This window comes from Drosophila simulans, chromosome 3R (genome assembly GCF_016746395.2).
Source record: "Drosophila simulans strain w501 chromosome 3R, Prin_Dsim_3.1, whole genome shotgun sequence".
Classification (NCBI taxonomy): domain Eukaryota; kingdom Metazoa; phylum Arthropoda; class Insecta; order Diptera; family Drosophilidae; genus Drosophila; species Drosophila simulans.
Genome location: NC_052523.2, coordinates 17815682 through 17836939, shown reverse-complemented (window position 1 = coordinate 17836939; position 21258 = coordinate 17815682). Strand labels below are relative to the sequence as shown.

The window sequence follows — 21258 nt, the reverse complement described above, 5'->3', positions numbered from 1 at the left end:
TTTGTGGCTTTGTGGTTATTGTGGAGCTCCCAATATATATGATAGTCAACACCTGAAACACGAGAATTGCTGGTCTTAAAGTATAGTACTTTGTGGCACAGAAAATCTTTCGATATGCCACCATTTCTTAGCCGTATTCCCCTGCCACACATACATAGATACATCTCTGAAAGCCATAAATTCTTCAAACATTAGAGCGTAGCAGTAGATCCTAAGCCACCCACTTCGCATTCGAGGCAATACAACAAAAACAATAAAACGTGGCAGGCGCATCCTGCCACCCATTTTCGGCCCCACCCAACGAGCAAAAAAAAATAATGTTGCCTTTAACCTGGCCCACAAGTCACGGCCCAAAAGTTTTGTTGGTGTTTTTGTTGTTTTCAGCTGCGGCGTTTTCTTTCGGATTTTTCCTTTTGCCAGGACGAAAAGGCAGAGGGGGGATGGGGAGGAGGAGAATGGAGCAGAAGCAGAAGCAGAAGCACACTGTACGCGCCATTTTCCGTGCGATTGCCAATGTTAAACGCAGCTCCCGAGAGCCAGCCAGAAACCACCCGCAACCACCAACTACCCACCCACTGTCCGCCGCCCACCGCCCCCTTCTTCCTTTGGCGTGGGTGTCCTTGCTGTTGTTTTTGTTGCTATTGGTGTTGTTGTTGCCGCTGCTGCTCCCTCTGGACCAGAAAAAGAAATGTTTCGCATAAAATGTTATCGCAAAGATTTACGACCCGACTTTTGCGCATCACACGCCACCCCCTTCTTCCCGCAAACCAACAATCGCCCACCCCTGTCTTCTCATCCCCCTCCCTCGGCGATCCCCTCACCCCGCCCATGGCATCCAGCAACTTGTTTTATGATAATATACGAGCTTTCTCCGCTGAAATATAAATGTTGTGTGTATGAGCAGTGCCTCTGTTCTTCTGCTTTTCGGACCCCCCTTTTCATGGACGGCTGCTGGAGGGACTTTATCCCCACCAAGAAAGTACACAATTAGGATGAATAACATTACTAGAATTATTTGTGAAAAACAAAAGACAATTGTTACTTCTTTCAAATTTATATTTAAACTTCCTTTTTATTTTATTTTATTTTTATTTTATTTCCAATTTTATCATATACATATTGCACTAGATTCTACCCAGTTAAACATGCTTTACTTTTATTAAACAACTTAAGATGAAAGTCAAGCGTCGGATTTCTTATCTAGCATATCTTAATTATCTAACCCCACCCCTAGAAGCATTTTTACTACGCCCATGGCCCAGTTGCCTGGAGTTTCTCCTTTTGCGCCATTTTGGCTGTCATCCTTTGCAGGAGTCACATCACTTGGCTGGCGTATCTATTTATCTAAGCATTTGTACATATTTATTTTAATGTTGAGGCAACCCCAGCGACTACAATTGTGCCCACCTCAGAGGCCGTGGCCGAGGCTGAAGGCAGCTCCATCTTCATTCTGGCCCACTCCCCCGAAGTGAATCCACAATAAAAATGGCTGCTGTATCCATAAGATACATGCCACTGATTTCTATGCCAACGTTTTATCTCGGCAGGCGTAGGAAAGCTTTGGCTTTCTTCCTTGATATGTGTGTTTGGCTTTCTGCTTCCTTCTCCGTCTCCGTCTCCATCTCCTTCTCCACCTTCTCCTCGTGCGCCAAAAATCGTAAAATGAAGATTTTTCATGAGGATTGTAGTGGTTCCTTTTTGGCAAGAAGAAGGGGCTGTGGCATCCTTGGGCGCATCCTTGCCGCTGCGGAAGTAATTTATGACTTTTCGTTTTGCAAATGTTTAAATCTAAACATAAATATTCTGCCCTCTTCGCCGGTTGAAACATATGAGCAGCGTTTGTATTTATTTCATTTGCCTTTATTTCGCCCCTGATAAATTGTGCAATTTATGGCTTCGGTCATAAACATAACAACGAGCCGAAATTGGCTTAAACCGGCGGCCGCAGGCTTAAATACGCCAATCGAAATCAATGACAAAATAATTACACTCATACGCGTACATAGATTTTATTAATCGAATTATAAGATATGGCGTCAAAACAAACACATTGAGCTCCATAAGCCGACCCACAAACTGGAACAAGTCGCATGAGTCAGAGACAAATGAATGGTGATGTTAATGATATTAAAGGCAAATGTGGAACGATTGTACAGTGAGCACTTGACGGAACTAACGCCGAGTTACTGCATCGACCAGTTTCACTTTTAGCCCATTTCCACTGTGTGAGCCACACGCGTTGCCTTGGAAATTAATGAATTGCCAGCGATTATCCTGACCGCCTCATCATCGACATCATCAGTGCCAGCATAAATAAGCACAAATTCAATTACTTATGCCAAATAAGTAGAAATGATTCAATAACGAAACCGAGATACTCGTACAAAACGAAACTAGGCCCATAACACACACAGGCATCTCAGATAAGGAGATGGAGATGGAGGCTGGCAATCGAAGGAGTCCAAGGAACCGAACTCCGCTACCATTTACCATTTACCATTACCAGAGTGCCCCGATAAGCGCGGACACATACAGATACTGCGGACCATGGCGAGCAAACTGATCAAATATGCTTAATTATAATTTGATTTGATTTATGATGCCTTCTGATTTCATGTGACATTTGTAATTATTCTTGTCGCGCCCCGAACTGCAGTCGCGATCAACGAAATCATCGCAGAGGCTATAGCAGGCATAAATGCACTGCAAGAAATGCAAGAGACAGTACCAATTAAATGAGTGCAGAATAAGTAAATAACTTATATTGGTATTTCTTATATGTATATGGAAAAATCTGGCTATTTGTTTCAGTGCAAGAACCGACTGTTCGAAGGAACAACATCATCATCATCATCAGCATTGACAATTGGTGCCGCTGTTCCTGTTGGTGATTTTACCTTTGTTGTTCCTGTGGTCTTCACCTCTTCCCTGGCCCATTGGCAATGATCAACGATGTCGACAGTGACAGCGACGAGGAGCAAGCGACAATCCTGAGCTGCATACGAAACTAGCTGCGCCTGATGAATACGTACAAGAGGCTTATATACGTGTTGAAGAGGGTGTTGGAATAATGTAATGCCCAGGATGCCATAATATTTACTTATCAAGGCGCTACACTGTCGAAATAAGTCATTCAGAGTGAGTTATGGCGAGTTCAAGGAGGAATTTTCAATTGCTCCTCGACGTTAGCTAAACACAGTGAGAAGCTCAGAGAAAGGAAGTTCTCTAATGAAAATAGTAGATTGGTCTTTAAATAAACTATGCATTCTATGGTTTAATATTTACCTCTTTCTCTAGAACGGTATTTAACAAACAGATATTTCTTAGTAATTCTTGGAAGTGAAACCCAAACTTTCCAGCATCAATACATCCATAAAGGCATTTTTCATTCGCTTTTAAGCCATTCCACTTTATAATCGTCATCCTGGTGTGGTTTATTATTTGTTCTACGCCAAAGAGCCATCGTATGCTAGGAGCATATACATAAAGCCACACTATATACACCCATATAAGTATGTAGTTCGTCAGCTCAGTTACCGCGTCTATGTCTGTGGGGAATAAATCAACACGCTGTGTGGCTTCGTCAACGATCCATCTTGGCCCGGCAACTCGGCTCTTGACTCTCGATTCTCGACTTTCGACTTACCTGTGCGAGTCGCCTGGTTAAGGGGTCTAAGTTTGGCCTGCTGCCGTCGATCAAAATCAGGGGCCGCACCGCCGCCTGTTGATCGGAAACTCTCGCCTACGATCGAGTGACAATCGACGGTGCGCCGGGCAAACAAAAACAAAGCCAGATCAAATTTAAAGGTAGGTTGGCCAGCCCCTCAATGGAGATCAATAAGCTGGAGCTGGAGCTGGAGCTCTGCCGCTCTCCCCCGCTTAGATTATCGCGCAGCGATCACCGAAATCGATCAGTTAAGCATAAGGCGCGCGCCTTCTCCTTGGATAATAAGCTGAATAGGCGTATGACAATAAGCTATGTAATTATATGGCATATCATATCGGTCCGGTCGGCAATGAGAGAGCGCAACTGGAGCGGATTACCGAGAAGTGCGTGGGCAGCCGGTTGGAGCCCTAGAGATGGCCTCAAAGAAGGGAAATACGAGTCACAATTCCCCACTGGGTGAACGGGCTGGAGATGGGAGATCCAAATGATACCAGTCACGACAACTTCAGCTTACTTTCATAAAAAAATATTCAAAAAAGATTGTTATAAAGAATCTTTGTTGTTATAAATAATATATTTATATAGAAGTATATTTACAAAATAAATTGCATGATTGGGTAGGGCACTACTTATGACACTGAAAAAACATCTTTGGTTTACTATTTATTTGCGAAAGTGTATAGATGACTTTCTTTCGCTGACCTTTGTAACTCACGATGTCATCGCGCAACTGCACTATAATTGCGGTTGACAAATTGCAGTCAGCGTGAGACGGATTAGGCTGGAAGTATCTCCGTGTACCTGTGCCCAATATCAAAACCCTTTTCCAGAGGCGGCTGTTCTGCTGCTGTCTTTTAATTAGCATGTCATGTGCACTTGAGCTGTCTCCTGCCACGCCCCCCTTTTCTTGGACGAAGGGCGGGGGTGGGGGAAGTGCATTTCGCTGGATGACTGGCACTAAATTCAATTTACTTTTTAAATATATATACGTTTCGTGGTTTTACGGTCGCTCGACTGCCACTCAGAGCCGCTCCTGCGATGATTGGCGTTTTTTTTTTTGGATTGGTGGTTACGCGGAATCGGGCTAATATCGATGACTTGGCCATTGAGTGGCTGCCTGGATGCTGGCATATGTATCTTACCCACCGACCAACCGACCGACTGACTGACTGTCTGACTGACAGGGGATATTTATTAGCCCACTACTCAAAGAGCGCCACTTGAGTTGGTCTCCTTTGCTCGTGTTTTTATTTGCTTTTGCCTGTTTTAATAAGCGGTTACCTTCTGGTTTCCATCTCCTGGCGCAGTTTTCAATTAGCCCATGGCTTCGCCAAGGGTTTTTTTTTGTTTTTGGCAGGGCCCTGCACTTTAATTAATCGCCGTGTCTAACAAAATATGACAAGCGCCATAAATTAAAGAGCTGCTCCCCCCGTAACCATCCATTTTTCGCTGATCCGGGGACACAGTCTCCCCACCTCGGAAGCAGCTTCCCAGTTTGGCTGAAACCGCAGGTGTGCGCCTGGAAAATTTGCGTGTGCGGACAGCTAAACTGCTACCGCGCTTAGTTAAAGCCCGTTTCATGGGGCATATAAATGAGAGATGTTTAACTAAGAGACACACACAGGCTCCGCATAAAATGAACACAAATTATGGGAAATCACTAAAAAAAAAACGAGAGAGTGGCTGGCATGCAATGGCGGCAATGGGAGCGTGGGCCCAGATGAATCGCTGATTTGGGCCCAGTTAGTTAGGTGTTGGGCCAACAAATGTAGGAGGTCGGGCAAACTGGAAGAGAATATGCTTAACTCAAGTGGAGCACAATTGAATTAAGCAGGTACTGCCTCAAGTACGTTAAAACATTTAAGTTTTAGTGTTAAAATATATAAGCTTTAATTACCTTTCAAAATCTAAAGGCGCATAAGATAACCACTCTCACATTCCGAATTACGAAATCCGAAATCTTAACTACCAAAGGGACGATCTTACATAAAACAATAATATAATATAGCCATAAATTCGTTCGCATTCGTATATAAATTAAATCCGTGCAAAACAAAAGGGTTACGCTCCAGTCTTTTGTGGGCCAAAAAGAAGTCGCAGTGGCAATGGCCCATGGCAACAAAGGATGGGAAATGGATTCGGGAATGGGATTTGGCTGAGAGCGCCACATAAGCCACAGTCGAGCTGCATAACTCAAGGCGTCTGTGACATTTTTATGGCATCAAATATATATTTTATTCGCCGCTTGCCCAGCAAACATAGGCGTAGTTTGAAGGGGCTAGTTAAACAGAAATATGAAATATAATTATAATACAGTATGTACACACATACATGTATGTGATGAGATATATTTATCAAGCATTATTCGATACTTTTAATCAATATAATCCCCCTATGTAATTCCCCACGCCTCTGCTAGTAATATATACATTTATTTTCCGTCGCTTTTGGGCATTTTACATTTCGTTTGGGCCCACTCCCCTGCCTTGGCCAAATCCCCTGCTCCCCTTAACCTCAAATGCAATTAAAACAAAGAGAGAAAAGGGGCCCATTAATCCTTTTTACACAATATCCTGTACGTATGACCGCCAATTGGATGGCGGGGGTGTTTGACTTTCAGTGGAGTGGGGGTGGAGGAAAATGGGGGCTTCACGGGGCGGCCATTTTCTTTTGCCAGCTGCCATTTTTATGCTCGTTTTGTGAGCCTTTTTTATTGTCTGCTCTTCTGGTTTCCTTTTTTTTTTTGTTTGTTTGCTACTCTTTGGCATTAAAAATGTTTTATGTTGTGTGCGATTTGAGCAACCTACTTTGCACATGCTCAGGGGCGTGGGAGGGTTAAGGGGAGGGTAAGCAGAGATCTCATCGGTGGCGCTTTATTTTGTTACATATTCTATATATATATATGTACGCTCGACAAGGATGTGCGCCTCGTTTGTTTGCGTAGAAAGGCTTAATTTGTACAGGACTCGGCGCACACATACACACACACACACATGTCCGCTTTTAACGACTCCCAAATCGCATTTGTGTGTGCGACTTTTGTCTTGGCTTTAACTGTTTTTATGGCGCATTGCGACTTTTTATGGCCTTGTCTTCCGCTGCACTGCCAAAAGTTGAGTACTTCGGTTATCATATTAGCAATGTACTACATAACAGACTCAGGAAAGAAAACATTGTAATTTGATACAAAGATTCAATAGAAAATTTTATAGAAAAGTAATGGCCATTTGGACAAGACTTTTAAATTTATTTTTAAATGGCTAACAAGGACTTGATTGATTAGAGAAAAAGTACAGTGCATTCAAATGTCCATGTAACGATATTATTTAAGCTGTCTTGTTTTGGCTTTGCCTATTCTAATGTGTGTTGCCCCCAGCTCAGGCCACGCCCCCAAAGGGGGAACGCCCAGACCTCCAAAGGACGAAAAAAAAGCACACGAAAAGCATAAAGGATAATAATAAAACGGAGCCTTATCGCTGATGCCGATGCTGCTTTGCTTTGCTTTGCTCCTGATGATGGCGATGTTGAATGCCGCTCGCTGTTATAATAAAACAAATGGCAGCCCCATTTAATTGCTGGCCATAAATGTGCTTGGTCCTGCGTACAGGAGGGCATGGTGTATCCTTTTCGAGGATGCCACCGCCACCAAGGAAGGCGGCTATATGTGTGTATGTGTGAGTGTGGTGCGTGTATTACTTTTTATTATTATTAGTATTTAAATTTATTTGTTACTTTATGGCGTGCACGCTGATAAATCTGAGCAAGCTCGTTGGCCCTTTTAATGGCCGGCCATAAAAGGTAAGCCCAGAAGAGCGGGCCAAATTATACAATCAAAGCAAGTTAAAAGTCCATTTAGTATCGCCGATATGACATAATTGAGTGGACGCTATCTCTAACCACCAAAAAAAAAATAAACCCAAAACCCAGAACCCTCAGAGAAAAACCCCTACAAATCCCAGCATATGTACCAGCCATTTGAGGCGATGTCCTGTGGCTTTTGTTTTCATTCGACAATGCAATTAATGCAATTGCACAATTGTTTTCGGGCGCACTTACAAGCGAAGTTCTCGCCAAGGGAAAAGTTTGTGCACTCACAATTGGCACATTTGGTTTTATTACCCAATTGAGCAGCTAATTTGTGGGGAGTTGAGTTCAACCCGGCCAAACAAGTCAATTTGCGGTGTATCTCGACGAAAGTCAACCCCTCCATTGCAGATACACTCGCATATCTAATGGGCAGGACTATCCTGGCTCATTAATGCCTGTCTTCAGCATTTGTTATGATATTTTTATTATTTTCCATGTGCTGCCGTGATTTCAATTTGATTCGAGAGCGATGATTAATTCATGCTGGGCATAGGCCACACCTACCATCCTGGCGTGGTAGTTCCCATTCGGATGCCCCTTCCCCTTCCCTTTCCCCAATCTGTGCGATGATAAATGAACCTTATTTTCCCCTCCCCTCCCCCACATCTCCGGTGTGTTTGTATTGATGCTTATCCGCGACATTCCTGCCGCCCAAAGTGTCACTGTTGTCGATCATTTTTATGTTGTGTGCCTTCGCAGTTTGATTGACAAGCCGGAGTTCGGAGTCCCGAGTTCATTTTACATGCAGCGATCATCTCGGGACTCGCTGCTGCTTTTTACTTGTCTGCCTTTTATGATCGCTCGTCTTGCGGGGATCGCCGGGGCCAGGGAGTTTACCATAAAATGCCCATTAATCATTTGATAGAGCCGCGTAATGAACTCGAACTTCAGCCGGGCAGTTTGCCAAATACAAACTTTTCCGTACTTCTCCTCTTTTCTGTTTTTTTTTTTTTTTTTTGTTGCACTTCGTCTGGCTTTGGCACCTAATCCTGGCGCACAACTATGCCGTTTGCATTGTTCCACGCACAATGGACACAAAGGACATGTTTGCACTGATTATCAGATTAGGCCATTGTACGTACAAATTGATATTGTCATGTTTCAAGTGCCAGTTTGCCTGGCCGGCCAGTCCTCTCCTTTTCAGCCGGAGGCAGTGCAGAACTCATTGAATGCTGTCGCCAGTGCCGATTAAGAGATTTTTATTTTCGCACTCGCCACTCTGCCAACCACTCTACGATGAAAACCAGGCCAAAACAATGGCCCAGTCGCCCCGGCCAGATTTGCAATATTTAGGCTCGGCTTCCTCTTGTTTTCTGGTTTCGTTTTGACGAAACAATCGCCGGACAATGAGCCATGAGTGGTTTTAGCGCTGCGGTCCTCCTCGTTTTGGTCTAGTTTCTGGCCCAGAACCGATCATTAGCATAAAGCCACAGCGGCGACGGCAATTCTCGATTCCGATTCCCATGTCTGTGCTGGGCGTTGGCCGAGGCAAAACGAAGCGAAAACGGGCAAGGATTAGCCCAAAATGTGCACATCATCCTCGCCGGAGATCCTTTGAGGTTGATCTCCGTATCGCAGACAAGTAATCGCAATCGCAATCTTGGTCCGAAAAATCGCTCCAGCTCGTATCAGATTTCGCTGGAAATCATTGGGCAGGATTTCCCTATCAATGCAGCTGAATCGATCGATGGATTTAAGAGGTGTTGGCGGCTATTTTTGCTATGATCTTCAGATTTCAAGTCGAGCCAAATTGTCTACGAGTGCAGATGGATGCTATGAGATATGCTAATCTTTTGGCACTCTCAAAGGGGGTTTCCAGAATCGTGGACCCATTGTGATAAGTGTTTTTGGCACTTTGGTATCTTGATAAAAGGAAATCCATCGGAAAAATGTTTCATTTACTAGGTTTTCCAAAGTATTGATATTAATCTTAAGCTTTATATACAAAACATATACATACTAATTCAATGGAATTCTTCCCAATAATATAATAGCAATAGGTAATAGTAGGTAGGTTCTATTATTACACTTTATCGTTCATTTCTTGGCTAAGACAAGTCGCTAATTTGTGTAACAATTTCTAGACCGCCGACATATTCGTCATTTTTGAAAAGTGTGCCAACGGCCTTCAGATATCCTCGCGGCATTATAACTGGCCAATTGTCGTTTTTGAGGACTACATCCTTTACGTAGTATATTCCCTTTGGTATGGGACATGGGTGCGTATGAGCCGGAAAGTCCGTGTTAACTCCATACTTTATACTCGGCTCAAAGTACGACCAATAGGCCGCCAATGCCGTGCAGATAGATTGTTTGGGAGCGGTAAACGGAAGCTGCTTGTACTCGCCATCGCCCACATAATCGATGAAAGTTTCACCGACAACTGAAACTGATTCATTGTCCAGATCCTCCTTCAGTTCGAAAGTGCCATTTGCCATGCGTTCTCGGCCCACAAACCTAATTTGGCTGAAATCGAACACGTTGGTGCCATTTGAGGTAATCGAAATGAAACGCGTTTCATAGTTTCTCGGAATCAATGCCTGAAAATCAAGTGTCAAATAGTATGGAAAATGATTTTGGCTTTAATCTCTTACGCAAGTCTGGCCGATTAGCATTATTATTACACAAAATAGAAACAGCTTCATTGTTTAGGTTATTGTAGAATTCAAAACTGTATATGCGCGAAATTATTTCGGATATTTATAGGGCCCAGCTATCTTTAAATAGTACATTGTAAATCTCTGTACAATGTTGTTCAAATAGCATAGTGTCATGCAATGTAATTCAACCTACGTAACTTGTATCTTGCTTATGATATTTGATAATAAACTGTGCTAACAACCTTTTTAAAATACCAGTTTTATTCTAGTCTATAGACATATATTTGGTTATTTCTATACTTTAAAATGGGTTAAAAAATATGGCTTTTAATATGTGGCCTATGTGGAGAGTAAACCGCATCAAAATTGAACTGCTTGCGCCACTTGCAATCAAAGATCTTCGAGCCACGATCGCTACATGATATCATATGTACCAACCCATTCCATTTAGTATCATCCCGGGCGGCAAGTGCCTTTCACAGCCCTTTGTTCGGGGGATGAGCTCCTAGGCGCCGGGTCATAACTCTTAGCGGCTGTAGCAGCTATTTGTTCGCCTCGAACATCGATACTATGTACATATATATGGTACATGGGCAATAAAAATATTGGCCTGCCTTCGCCGGCAGGACAAAGGAATTGCACCATAAAATGCATGCACAATTTCCACACAGCAGCCGAGGAGCTGAATCGGGGAACGGATGAGAAAACAAAGCCCTCCAGATCCCCGGTTCCCTTTGTCTCTCAGGTGAAATCCCTTCGAAACTAGTGCAACACTTTTGGCTTATAGACAAAGCCAAAAGCAGACTGCAAACCTCGATGGAGAGGGGGAAGTAGTTGGCCAGGACGCAGAAGGCCGGGTCCATTGTCTTCGCAGAAGTCGTTAGTGTGACAGGTTGGATTTGTTTTGTGTACGGTGCCTAAGTCTGTCATCATCATCAGCATAAGACTTGTCTGGCGCCAGCATTAGGGACAATATTTTCGACTAAATATTTCGTCACAGGCTCAGGTAAATTTCGGGATCTAAGGTAGAACATATACCGAGTTGGTCGGAGGAAGGGAGGGAAACGAGGGCGTAGGCCAGGAAAAATCGGACATCTCTGCGGGCGCCTATTTTGGTCGATTTCTATTTGGCCTGCTGCAGTTGCATTGATGATTTATGCGTCGGTATTACAGGTGCACGGAGCTACAGGTAGGCCAACCCAAAAATATGTTATTAAATCAAATAAAATCCAATAGGTACCACTTTACGTTCCCTATTTGCATTGACAGTTTCGCATTTGATTAGTTATCCTGCGTACATTTCAATCATAGACATCTAGTAGTAGTTATTAACAGCCAATGTACTTTTTCTACAACAAATAAAGTAATGAAAAATATGCAAAGGTGCACATGCGATGCGTGTGGTGGCATGTGCCCCGAATCGAAGCTGCAACATATTGGCACACTTGAAGTGACTCTCCGTGCCCGGGCACGTGCTCCGTGGCCCACTTGAACCGGAGAACCTCGAGGACTGCATCCCGCTCCTTTGGTCCTGATTCAGTTACTGTTCCTGAATGAACTCCTGCCGGCTGGCAAAGTTCGCTGACAACAATCGGGGGTTTTTTAATGCCGGCGAAGTCGCACGCTCTCTATTGGAATTTTCACAATGAGCACACTTGAGATACTTTTCTTTCTCCCCCCTTTTCCACCTCCCTTTTTTTCTTGTGGTCGAGACATGCAGAATAGGGGTAGCGGGCGGTGGTGGGTTGTGAACTTTTCGGTTGGCGAACAATGGTTCAAGTGCTGCTTGCAAAACAAAAAGCGTTTTAAGTTTTAATTACGCCAGACACAAAAGGCTGCAGGAATGAACAGGAGTTGCCACGACACATGGTGGTCCTTTTTGGTCGGAGGTGTGAGTCGGAAGTGTATGGCTTAAGGATATTGCACTGTCTTGGGGGCGAACAGAGGCGATATCGCAGTAACGATCCATCGGTAACTTTCCTACCTCGCACCTTGCATAAGCCGTATCGGCTGCCAAATCTCCAAATATTTCTCAACTCGGTCCGAATCAATTTGGATCCCCTCCCCCCTCACTATCCACCGCCTCAAGTGTGTGCCATCAGCAACTATCTATCGAATACAGGCAGCCATAGCTTGTCAGTGATTAGATTTCCAAACGCGCTCTTAACAATGCCACCAGAAGCAACAAAGAAAATTATAAGAAGCCCTTCGGCATGGATGTTGTTTTGGATGACTAGATGCTACCCTGGAATTGGGGAATGTCCTTATGATATATTTTCAGATATAAAGCTTAAAGGTATATAGGACGTTGATGTTTGGTAAGTTTCAAACTATCAACATTTAAGAGTCTACTTAATTCTCCAAGCTAATATCTAAATATTCGTAATGCCACTAAACAATCTGTAGAGTTATTCCCATAAGTAGCATGGGCATTCGAAGTCGATGTCTTGGATCACCAATAATACCAGAACTACTCATACGTGTAACCCCCATCTAATCCGCTAAGTAAGGGGTATATAAAATTGCTCAATTGCTCAACTGATTAGACTTTGTTTTCAATTTGTCTTTCAGCCGTTCATTCACAGTCAGCGAAGAAGGTTCCCCACCAAAACCCAAAAAAAAAACCAAGTTGAGACGACATGACAGGCGCGAAGACAGAGACAGCCACACGTTTTTAATCAAAATTGTACAGGAAATCAAAAATCAGTTTTTCAAAAAATAAAAATCACAGTTTCTTATCGCGATGTTGATTTGTGGCTGCCGTTTGTTGTTCTTCTCGTCTCAACTTATTTTGTTATTGTTTTTTTTCCCTCGGTTCTTTTTTTTTACCCCAATTGCTTGGCCCATCGGAAATTTTGGGTTGGCAGGGCCGTTGTGGCATGTAATTTGAGGAAAGCAGCGCCGAAAGCAAACGCAGTAGCTATGAAATCAATTATGCGATAAAGATTTGACAGCACAACGCACTGAGCTGCGCTGCTGCTGGCACTCGATAATTAATTTTAACGCTTTATCGCAATTGGAGGTGCGCCTTATGGAAGGGGCCTTAACTTTAAGGTGGGGATCGGGATCCGAAAGATAGTAGCTGCCGATAGCCGTCCGATTTGATTGAAGTCTGTCCAGCAGGGGCTACGTCTCTAATCTGTGACACAATTGGTAAGAAGTTATGAGTGTGCCTATGAATTTATTAGAGGCCTTTCCTTACCATCATATCCCCTGTACATTGGGTAAATACATGGATTTTGGTGCGTTTGCTGGGGACGGTGAGCGATGCTTTCCCAAGATATGCAAACGAACTCAATTATTTATTTTATCACAAATGATTTTGCTTATCAAATCTAGCAATCGCTTCATCTTTGTCTCAGCCAGAAAACCACAATGACGAAGGGCAGCAGAAGACCTTTCTCAGGCCCAAAGAATCCACTCCACTCCACTCCACTCGTCTGCCCTTCTTGAGTTTTTCTTACAATTGCTTGGGTTCGGTCCTGATTGAGGCCGCCATTATTCAAGGAGCCCAGCCAAGCTCCTTGTCCCGCTCTCTCCATCTCTCTTGCTCTCTCTCTCTCTCTCTCCCTCTGTTTCGGTGGCATCTTTTTGGCGCTATCTTTGCGTTGAAATCTCCACAGTTCATGTCAAATTTCTTGTGTTTTTATATATCATTCGACTGGCTGTGGCTTCCTTGTAAGTATGTAAATGCAGCAACGGCCGCTGGCAGCAGCTGCATTTTGCATGCCCCTCCACATCGAAATCCTCGGATCCTAACCCATGCCCCCCTCCATAGCCCCGTTCCAGCTTTGAGTGATTGTCAGGGGTTTATCTTTTGATGGGGCCTGGCTTCTGTTGCCAGAGATACAGTACATGTATCTGTATCTGCGACGGAGGCTTGTTAATTAAGTTTCAAGCAGGTTTCGTCTGGGCGTTGCTCGAAAGTCAATTTTTAGCACCTATTGACATGCAAAGGACCCGCATGCCACACACCCAAACCGTTCCACAAATTCCGAGGGCTTCAGACACAAGCAAAGATAGTGATGGGAAAAGTACTGATTGTAAGTAGTAGGTAATACAAAATAATCATTGCATAAAATTTATGTTTTCATTATTTATCGAAATATGTGAATTCAAATATAATTACCACACTGAAGTGATAGGAAAACTAAAAAAAAAACTAAGAACTGTATTTCAAGGAACTACCGCACCAATACTTCTCATCACTAGATACAGATACAAACGAAAACTGCAGTTTGGATTTGGGCCCCAGGAAAGCAAATCAATCAATTCAACACGCAAAGTTGTTGCCGATAATTTCTCTATTTTGACTCGACCGAAGACGAGAAGACGAGGGGCAATAAATAATAACTCAATACAAATCCCAATTACAGGACGATTGCCACCCGCCTTGCCGGAATCGAGGAGCCAGGACCAACGACCAAGGACGAGGGTAACACAGACCAACCCTCTGAGCATGGGCCAAAGCAGAGCAAAGCAAGGCAAAGCGAATCCTGGCCGCCTTCGATTGTCCTTTTTGCCACCCGTACATATATCTGTGTGTGTTCCCTTCATTTGATTCGATCAGCGGGGTTTCGCCTCCATCAACCACAAAAACAACCAAGGCCAAGGACTGACGGCATAGCCAGAGGGTTTCCCCTTCCATACCCTCCAGTCGAGTCGATTTCGGGCTTATCCTGCAACCGGCACATAAATCGTCGGGCTGCTCCTGCTTCTCCTTTATTTAAATTTTCATTTAATTTGTTATTTGTTTACATGAAACACACCGATGTGCGACGACAGCGACGGAGGCGACATATGACAACATTCTCAGCCGGTCACAATTGCCATTGTCTGAGTGTAGGACTCGATCGAAGGGAGGGGGGTGAGCGTTTGGGTCAGGACCCCGGCGTGGTAGTGGTCAACGTCATCTATTGTGACCACACACCTGGCCGGTGAGCGGAGGAGGATGGGTCAGTCGTGGGCCACTGTTTGGCAACAGTTCCTAATTGCTGCATTCAAATGGTGACTCCATTGTGGAGGAGGCACGTAAATTCCGGGGCGGGAACAGAAGCTTGGCAAATTAATTCCTCGGAGACCGAAAACACATAGGTGGGTTCATCCAGAAAATAGTTTTATTTTTTCCAAGAAAATATCTTGGATTTCCATCGTGCTGTATATTATTGATTACAATTAAAGGTTACCACTTCATAAATTATTAACATACTGATTGACTAGGTTTAAAAACATCAAGCTCATAAACTTCAAGCTCCACTTTCTGAAGAAAACAATGATTTTAACCATTAAGCATTCTCGCAGCTCCACAGGGCAACAAACTATTTATGCAAATCAGCAGAGAAACCCCATTTTGTGAGCCCCACCCCGGAGCATTTAACGCAGTTTAAGCTCACCCGAGCAAAGTAGTTCAGTTCAACGGAGGGCAGCCAAACTGGCCACATACCCATAGATGTATTCAAAAATCTTCCCAGCGATAAGCCGGAGACCATAAATACGACATCCGAGCGACGATCTTCGGCGAATTAGCGGCGCGGAGATCGGGCCTGGGGTATCTGGACAGCATCTCTAACAAATTAAGTGGACAACCATAAATCAAATGGCTGACGACGAATTTCGAATGAAAAATCAATAAGCAGAAAACTCTATTCGCTGCGAGGGAGTGGGGCACCTAAATCAGAAACCGAATTCCGTATTGGAGTTCCAAATCGAATACGGATTCGGAATGGGAATGGGGCTCGGAGATCTGTGGCCAAGCAGCGAGCTGCGTGTTTAACAACAAACAATTAAGATGGCGTCCAATCGATAAGGGCCCTAAAACCAGAGACACAGAAAACGCAGCCAGGAAAGGGTACCAAATCGTCAGCAAGCAGTTAACAGAAGTCGTGGCCAATGGGCGCTGATGAAACAAATGGACCATAATGAAATAATTATGACTGCGCTTGGGCATCGGACATGGCCTATGATAGACCTGCCTTCGTTTCCATCCAAAGACGCATTCAAAACCAGCTCTCTGATTGAGGCTCCAAAACAATGCCAGGCACTTTATCAGCCAACCGATCGAATCGTGGCGACTCGCTCGCTGCCAAAGGATATGCTTGTGTTTTTGCTTATCGACGTCTTGGCATCTGCCAGCGCGATGCCAGTTGATGGACTTTGATTGCCGCTTTTGGCCATGCGTGATATTTATTTGTTAGTTGACACAAAACGCTGATTGCTGGACCAGAGCACAGTGGTCGAGAGATGGCAGAAATCGAATAAAAAAATTCCGATTATTTGTCTTTTGTTGGGACAACATTAATAGTTTCGTGCAACACCTTTAGCTGAATTCCCATTCAGGCTGCAGTTCCAGTAAATAAGTCTTCCTTTCACCAAGGTGCCCAGTTCATCCTTTTGGCATGTGGCCCGTGCACAATTGAGTGGCCAAGATGAAAAATGAGTCCCGAACCGGGCCAGCGAGTGGAAACATTTTTAATTTCGCCTGCCATTGTGAGCTGAAAAAAAAAGAAATACAAAAAATGAGCAGCAAAATTGTAAACATTTTTGCGCGCCAGCATCAAGATAAAACCAATCGGCCAACCGACAACTGGAGGAGCTCAAACCAAGGCAAAAACCAGGCGAGCCACAATGGATTCTCTCCTGAGGACTATTTGGACAGCGAGAAATGACACGTGATGGGCGGATGGTCCTCGGAAGCGAGATGGTGGCGACAAAAACCCGGTTGATAACCCAGACAAAAAGCGACTCCACTTTTTGTTTCCTCTCCTCTATTTTTTTGTGTGTGTGTCTGTGTTTTTGGTCGACAAGAGACCCAGAGATTATAGTCAATCAGCTGCTCCTGTGGCTGATTTTTCTGCCGATTCGACCAGATCATTTGAATAGGTGCGAACCAGAAGCGATCGCAGCGATAAGATTCAGAAGCAGGAAGTTGAGGCCACGAATTATGACTATATATATGGGCAGGCTATAGGGGTCCCACTTCCAGCAACTCTGCGGCATCCAATTAAATTGAATTTCGAAACGATGCTACTGCGATAAATTGAGCAAACATTTTTCGGTGTGTTTGGTTTCCTTTTTACTTTATGGGCATTATGGTTTTGTGGCATAGTCCAGCAAACACCCAACGAATCGAAGACAAACAAGCAGGCCGAGGCGTTCAGGGCAAACACAAGAATCGGAGTCGATTATCTAAATTTGATAAGGCATACGTATGTTTACACTGGAATAAATAAAGGGCCATAGATCTTATAAAAAAAACACTACAAAAATTGTAGCATAACTCCTTAAAAGCTGCCTATGATGCACATTTACATTTTTAGCTTAAGGTCATATATGCAACATGTAGACTGTTTCTTTCAGTGCATTCAACAGGACAACCTCTGCGGTTTCGCTTCACTTACTCTACTCCCCCCATCCAAATGAATTTCTAACGTGCTCTACAAGTCTATTTGTGCGTAAACAAATATTTATTGGAACGGTAACACTTGCGAGGGGTTACAACTAGGTGTTAGGTGTTTTCATGTTTTGGTGTTCAGGGTTCGATTCCGAAGGGTTCGGCTGACGACGGACTGAGCCAACTCCGAACTGTCGCCCAATTGACCAATAAAATGTTTGATGATGTGTGGCGCACTGCCAGTCGATTTAAGCGGGCTTACCTGCCACTACCTGGGGCATGCACCAATTATTTCTGGCTGGTTGGGTGCGAACGTAATTGATTGGCGGTAAGGGGCATTAGTGTACAAGCTATAAGGAGAGATTGGCTTTAGAACTCTCGCTTTTATATATAATAATGTTATAAAGTTTCTTAAGCCCAACCCGTATAGATAATCTATTAAAACATAAGTTTCTTTCCAGGCTGCACTCTTCAATTTCGTGGCAAACACAATGCCACCAACTTTGTTCCCAATCGTTGGCAGCTTGCGATGACTGGCAGAATGGTTGCCATTTTGGCCTAACAACTTTGTAATTTTTTGTTTACACGCTTAAATTGTAACGTAATTGCTTTGGGAAGTGACAATTGTCCGGCATCCCTTCTCGGTGTGTAAATATGAGTGGTGTTTGTCAATTGCCCGGCGCTGTGAAAGTGGCCACATGCTCGACCCGAGTTCTTGGCTTAGTCGGCGTGGCCCAGTCCACTCCACAGTCCACACTCCAGCTGGCCCGGCTGCCATGGACATCGCCTTGGGGACCGGGACGTGAACCCACAATAGAGCCCATCGGCAGCGAAACGCACTTGGCCCTGTCAACTCCAGGCAACTGAGGCAGCGAGATGAAAGGCAGATGCTGACGGTCAGATAAAGACGGCGACTGCGTCGTAATTCGTGTAATTATATTCTCAATTACCAAAACCCGACTGCCCAGCAGCTTGGAGATGCGGTCGCTGTGATTAGAACAAACGAAAGCGTTTTCTGATTTTCTTTTCAAAAATTATTGAAAGTTCCCATGAAGTTGTTAGTGCTGTTAGCAGTCAAATATGTAACCTGACTTGTGTATTTTTTGTTGACGTTTTGACCAGGTTCTGTTTAAAAACTTGGACAGGAAAGCACCTCAGGATGGTCAGATTAGCGCCTTCCAGCTGAGAAGTCAAAAGCAGGCCAGCACAGGCAAATAAAGCAATGAAAGGCAGATAGCTTCTAAATGCTGCTCATTCCTGCTGCCGAGTAAACAAGCCACAGGGGGCGTGGCAAGGGGCCAAAAGACATATGCAAATGGCCAGAATCATGCTCATCCTTATCCTCGTCCACGTCCTGGGCCAACTTAAGTGGTTCCAGCTCGGCAGCGATGTGATGCCTACTACGATATGATATGATTATGTTAAATGCCCGTTTTGTTTGCTCACTCACTCGCACAGGACGAGGGCGGGGAGTTGGTTGGATAGCTGGATGGCTGCTTGGTTGGTTGGTTGGTTGGTTGGTCATTGGGCAGCTGCTACCCGTCGTCGTAGTTGTAGTTGTCGTCGTCGTCATGCTCCCTTAACTGATTCCCCGGCTTTCATGGACAAAAAGGAGCAGCCTCCGTGGGCTTTCGGTTGCATTCAGTTCGGTTTCAAGTTGACGATTTCATAATTCAATTTACAAGATAAGGGCCCACAACCCGGCGACTGAATAACCAGAACCAGATCCCAGATTTCGAATCGGCATCGGAATCAGCCAACCAACAAGCGGCCACCGTTTTTGGGGCGTGTTGTCAAAAGAAGACAGCGAGCAAAAAGTAAACAAAACATTTACGGGGGAAAAAAATCACATTGAAAAGCCTTTTAATTAATTATGCATCAGCGATTGTGTTTAAATAAAGCGAAACTCAGTCAAATCGGATTCAGAGGTTTTTGTTCGTGTTCGTGTTTGCGGGGGAAAAACGAAGGGCAGATCATCATCATCATCATAATCAGCTGCCAGTGACAAACGCGCATTACGCATACGCCAGGATGAACCCGTGTAGATGACGTCGATTAGATAATGCAGATAGCTCTCCTCGCCTCCATCCCAACTTTACTATTAACCCTACTATTTAGTGCTTTGCTTGGGATAATCTCTTTTCATGTACATTTTGAATAATAATAATGATTAAATCAATTAATCCATGCCAATCCAAAATCTTTTAAGATAATTCAAATATGTGGCAGGTTAATGAAAATACTTTTCTAATTGTCCACCAGAATGTACTGATCTTTTCGAAATAAGACAAATACTATCAGTTTCAAACTAATACTTTTACTTATAATTGACGGTGAAGGAAATGTGTGTACACTGTTCAAAACAGTGATTAAATAGATGTATTTTCGCATTTGTGTGTTAAACTCTTTTGTTCCACTTAAGATTTAATCTATGATCCACCCTGGCAGACCAGAGCATTTCTTCGAATTCACCCTTTACCTTTGCTAAACTTCTTGGCGAGCCATTAGCAATTGTTCATCGGCTGGAAGATCGAGTCCTCAATCAGTGCATTTGTCAATGGGTCGTCAGCAATGTCAGCAGCATGACTTCTGACACGATCGGAGGAGCAGGGCGGGTAGGGTAACCCATATGCCCACATTCGATTTGACGGATGTGTCGGTCGGGGGATGGGGCGCAAGCTAGAAGCCATCATAATTTAAACATGAGTGTTGGCTGCCACTGCGCACTGGGCTAACAATGATGCGGCTGTGGCTTATGGTGGGTTTCGTGGCTGGGCTCAGCCACGGTTCTGAAGAGGATTCAGGCTGCGAGGAGCTGCGGTCTGGTCTGGAGGGTCGTCCATTTGGCGGCCTTATCAGCGACAGCGATGGCAGATTAATCGGCCGCGATAAGAATACGAACCCTGGGATGTGGACACGATGACGGGCACGATGACGAGTGCGGATGATCGACCAGAAGAATGGAGTGCTGGCGATGATGATGACGGTAGCATGGCTCCTCACCACTCTGCCCTTCGCAACGGAGTACCTCTTCCTATGGATGTACAATACCACTATACCACTCTACTGTATGTTCTTTGTTGTTCGATTCGATTTCTGTTTTATATTCTCATTTTTCGGGGCTATCCCCTACTCCTCTGCGTGGCATTTTTGGCTGGACTCGGGACTTGGGTGAAAAGGTGTGCCTGGGTTATGCGAAATATGCGTGGCGTTGTCGATCGGATCGGCTCGAGGGATCGGGATCGGGATCGGGATCTGCACTGCCATGGCCCAAAGTGGTTTAGATTAAAGGGTTTAGTTCTCTGTGCCTTGTGTTATTTCATTTTGGGGCGTTATTTGCTCAGCGAGACGTGCGACTGCTTTTGACTCTGGCTTCGGGCTTTATACTCCGCAGGAAGATCGATCTGGCCGATCGGTCGGTGCACCTCATTGACCTCTCTTCATCTTCCAGTTCCCTTGGTCCCTTAGTCCCTTCTGCATCCCAATCCCCGTCACCTCGGCATTTCTGTTGTTGTGCCCGTTGAACATCTGTCGATCTTGTTTGGCGATAATTTGAATTGAGTTTTCTCTCCAAGTTGGCCAGCCTTCTCACATGTGTAAAAAGTCCAGAGAATTGTGCCAGTTTGGTGAGGAGGCTTCCAAGGGGTAATGCCGGTAGGCGTGTTAATAACAGAGCTCTCATCCTCGTCAAACGAAGGCACACATGTGAAATGACACCAGATCTAGGCAAAGTG

General features: G+C 44.4%; 1 protein-coding gene and 2 long non-coding RNA genes across 3 annotated transcripts; 1 reads left to right on the top strand and 2 right to left on the bottom strand.

Annotated features, from left to right (window-relative positions):
• Nucleotides 1-1127: 1127 nt before the first annotated feature.
• Nucleotides 1128-3455, bottom strand: LOC120284979. Its single transcript, XR_005544196.1, has 3 exons — nucleotides 3101-3455; nucleotides 2898-3017; nucleotides 1128-1744 (listed from the first exon to the last, which is right to left on the bottom strand). It is a non-coding gene; the product is annotated as an uncharacterized LOC120284979 (long non-coding RNA).
• Nucleotides 3456-9552: 6097 nt separating this feature from the next.
• Nucleotides 9553-10193, bottom strand: LOC6728974. Its single transcript, XM_002104266.4, has 2 exons — nucleotides 10129-10193; nucleotides 9553-10074 (listed from the first exon to the last, which is right to left on the bottom strand). The coding sequence occupies exons 1-2, from the start codon at nucleotides 10177-10179 to the stop codon at nucleotides 9583-9585; spliced, it is 543 nt and encodes a 180-aa protein (XP_002104302.1). The 5' UTR covers nucleotides 10180-10193; the 3' UTR covers nucleotides 9553-9582.
• Nucleotides 10194-12535: 2342 nt separating this feature from the next.
• Nucleotides 12536-16463, top strand: LOC27208915. Its single transcript, XR_001601093.3, has 4 exons — nucleotides 12536-12639; nucleotides 12706-14177; nucleotides 14347-15228; nucleotides 15436-16463. It is a non-coding gene; the product is annotated as an uncharacterized LOC27208915 (long non-coding RNA).
• Nucleotides 16464-21258: the final 4795 nt, after the last annotated feature.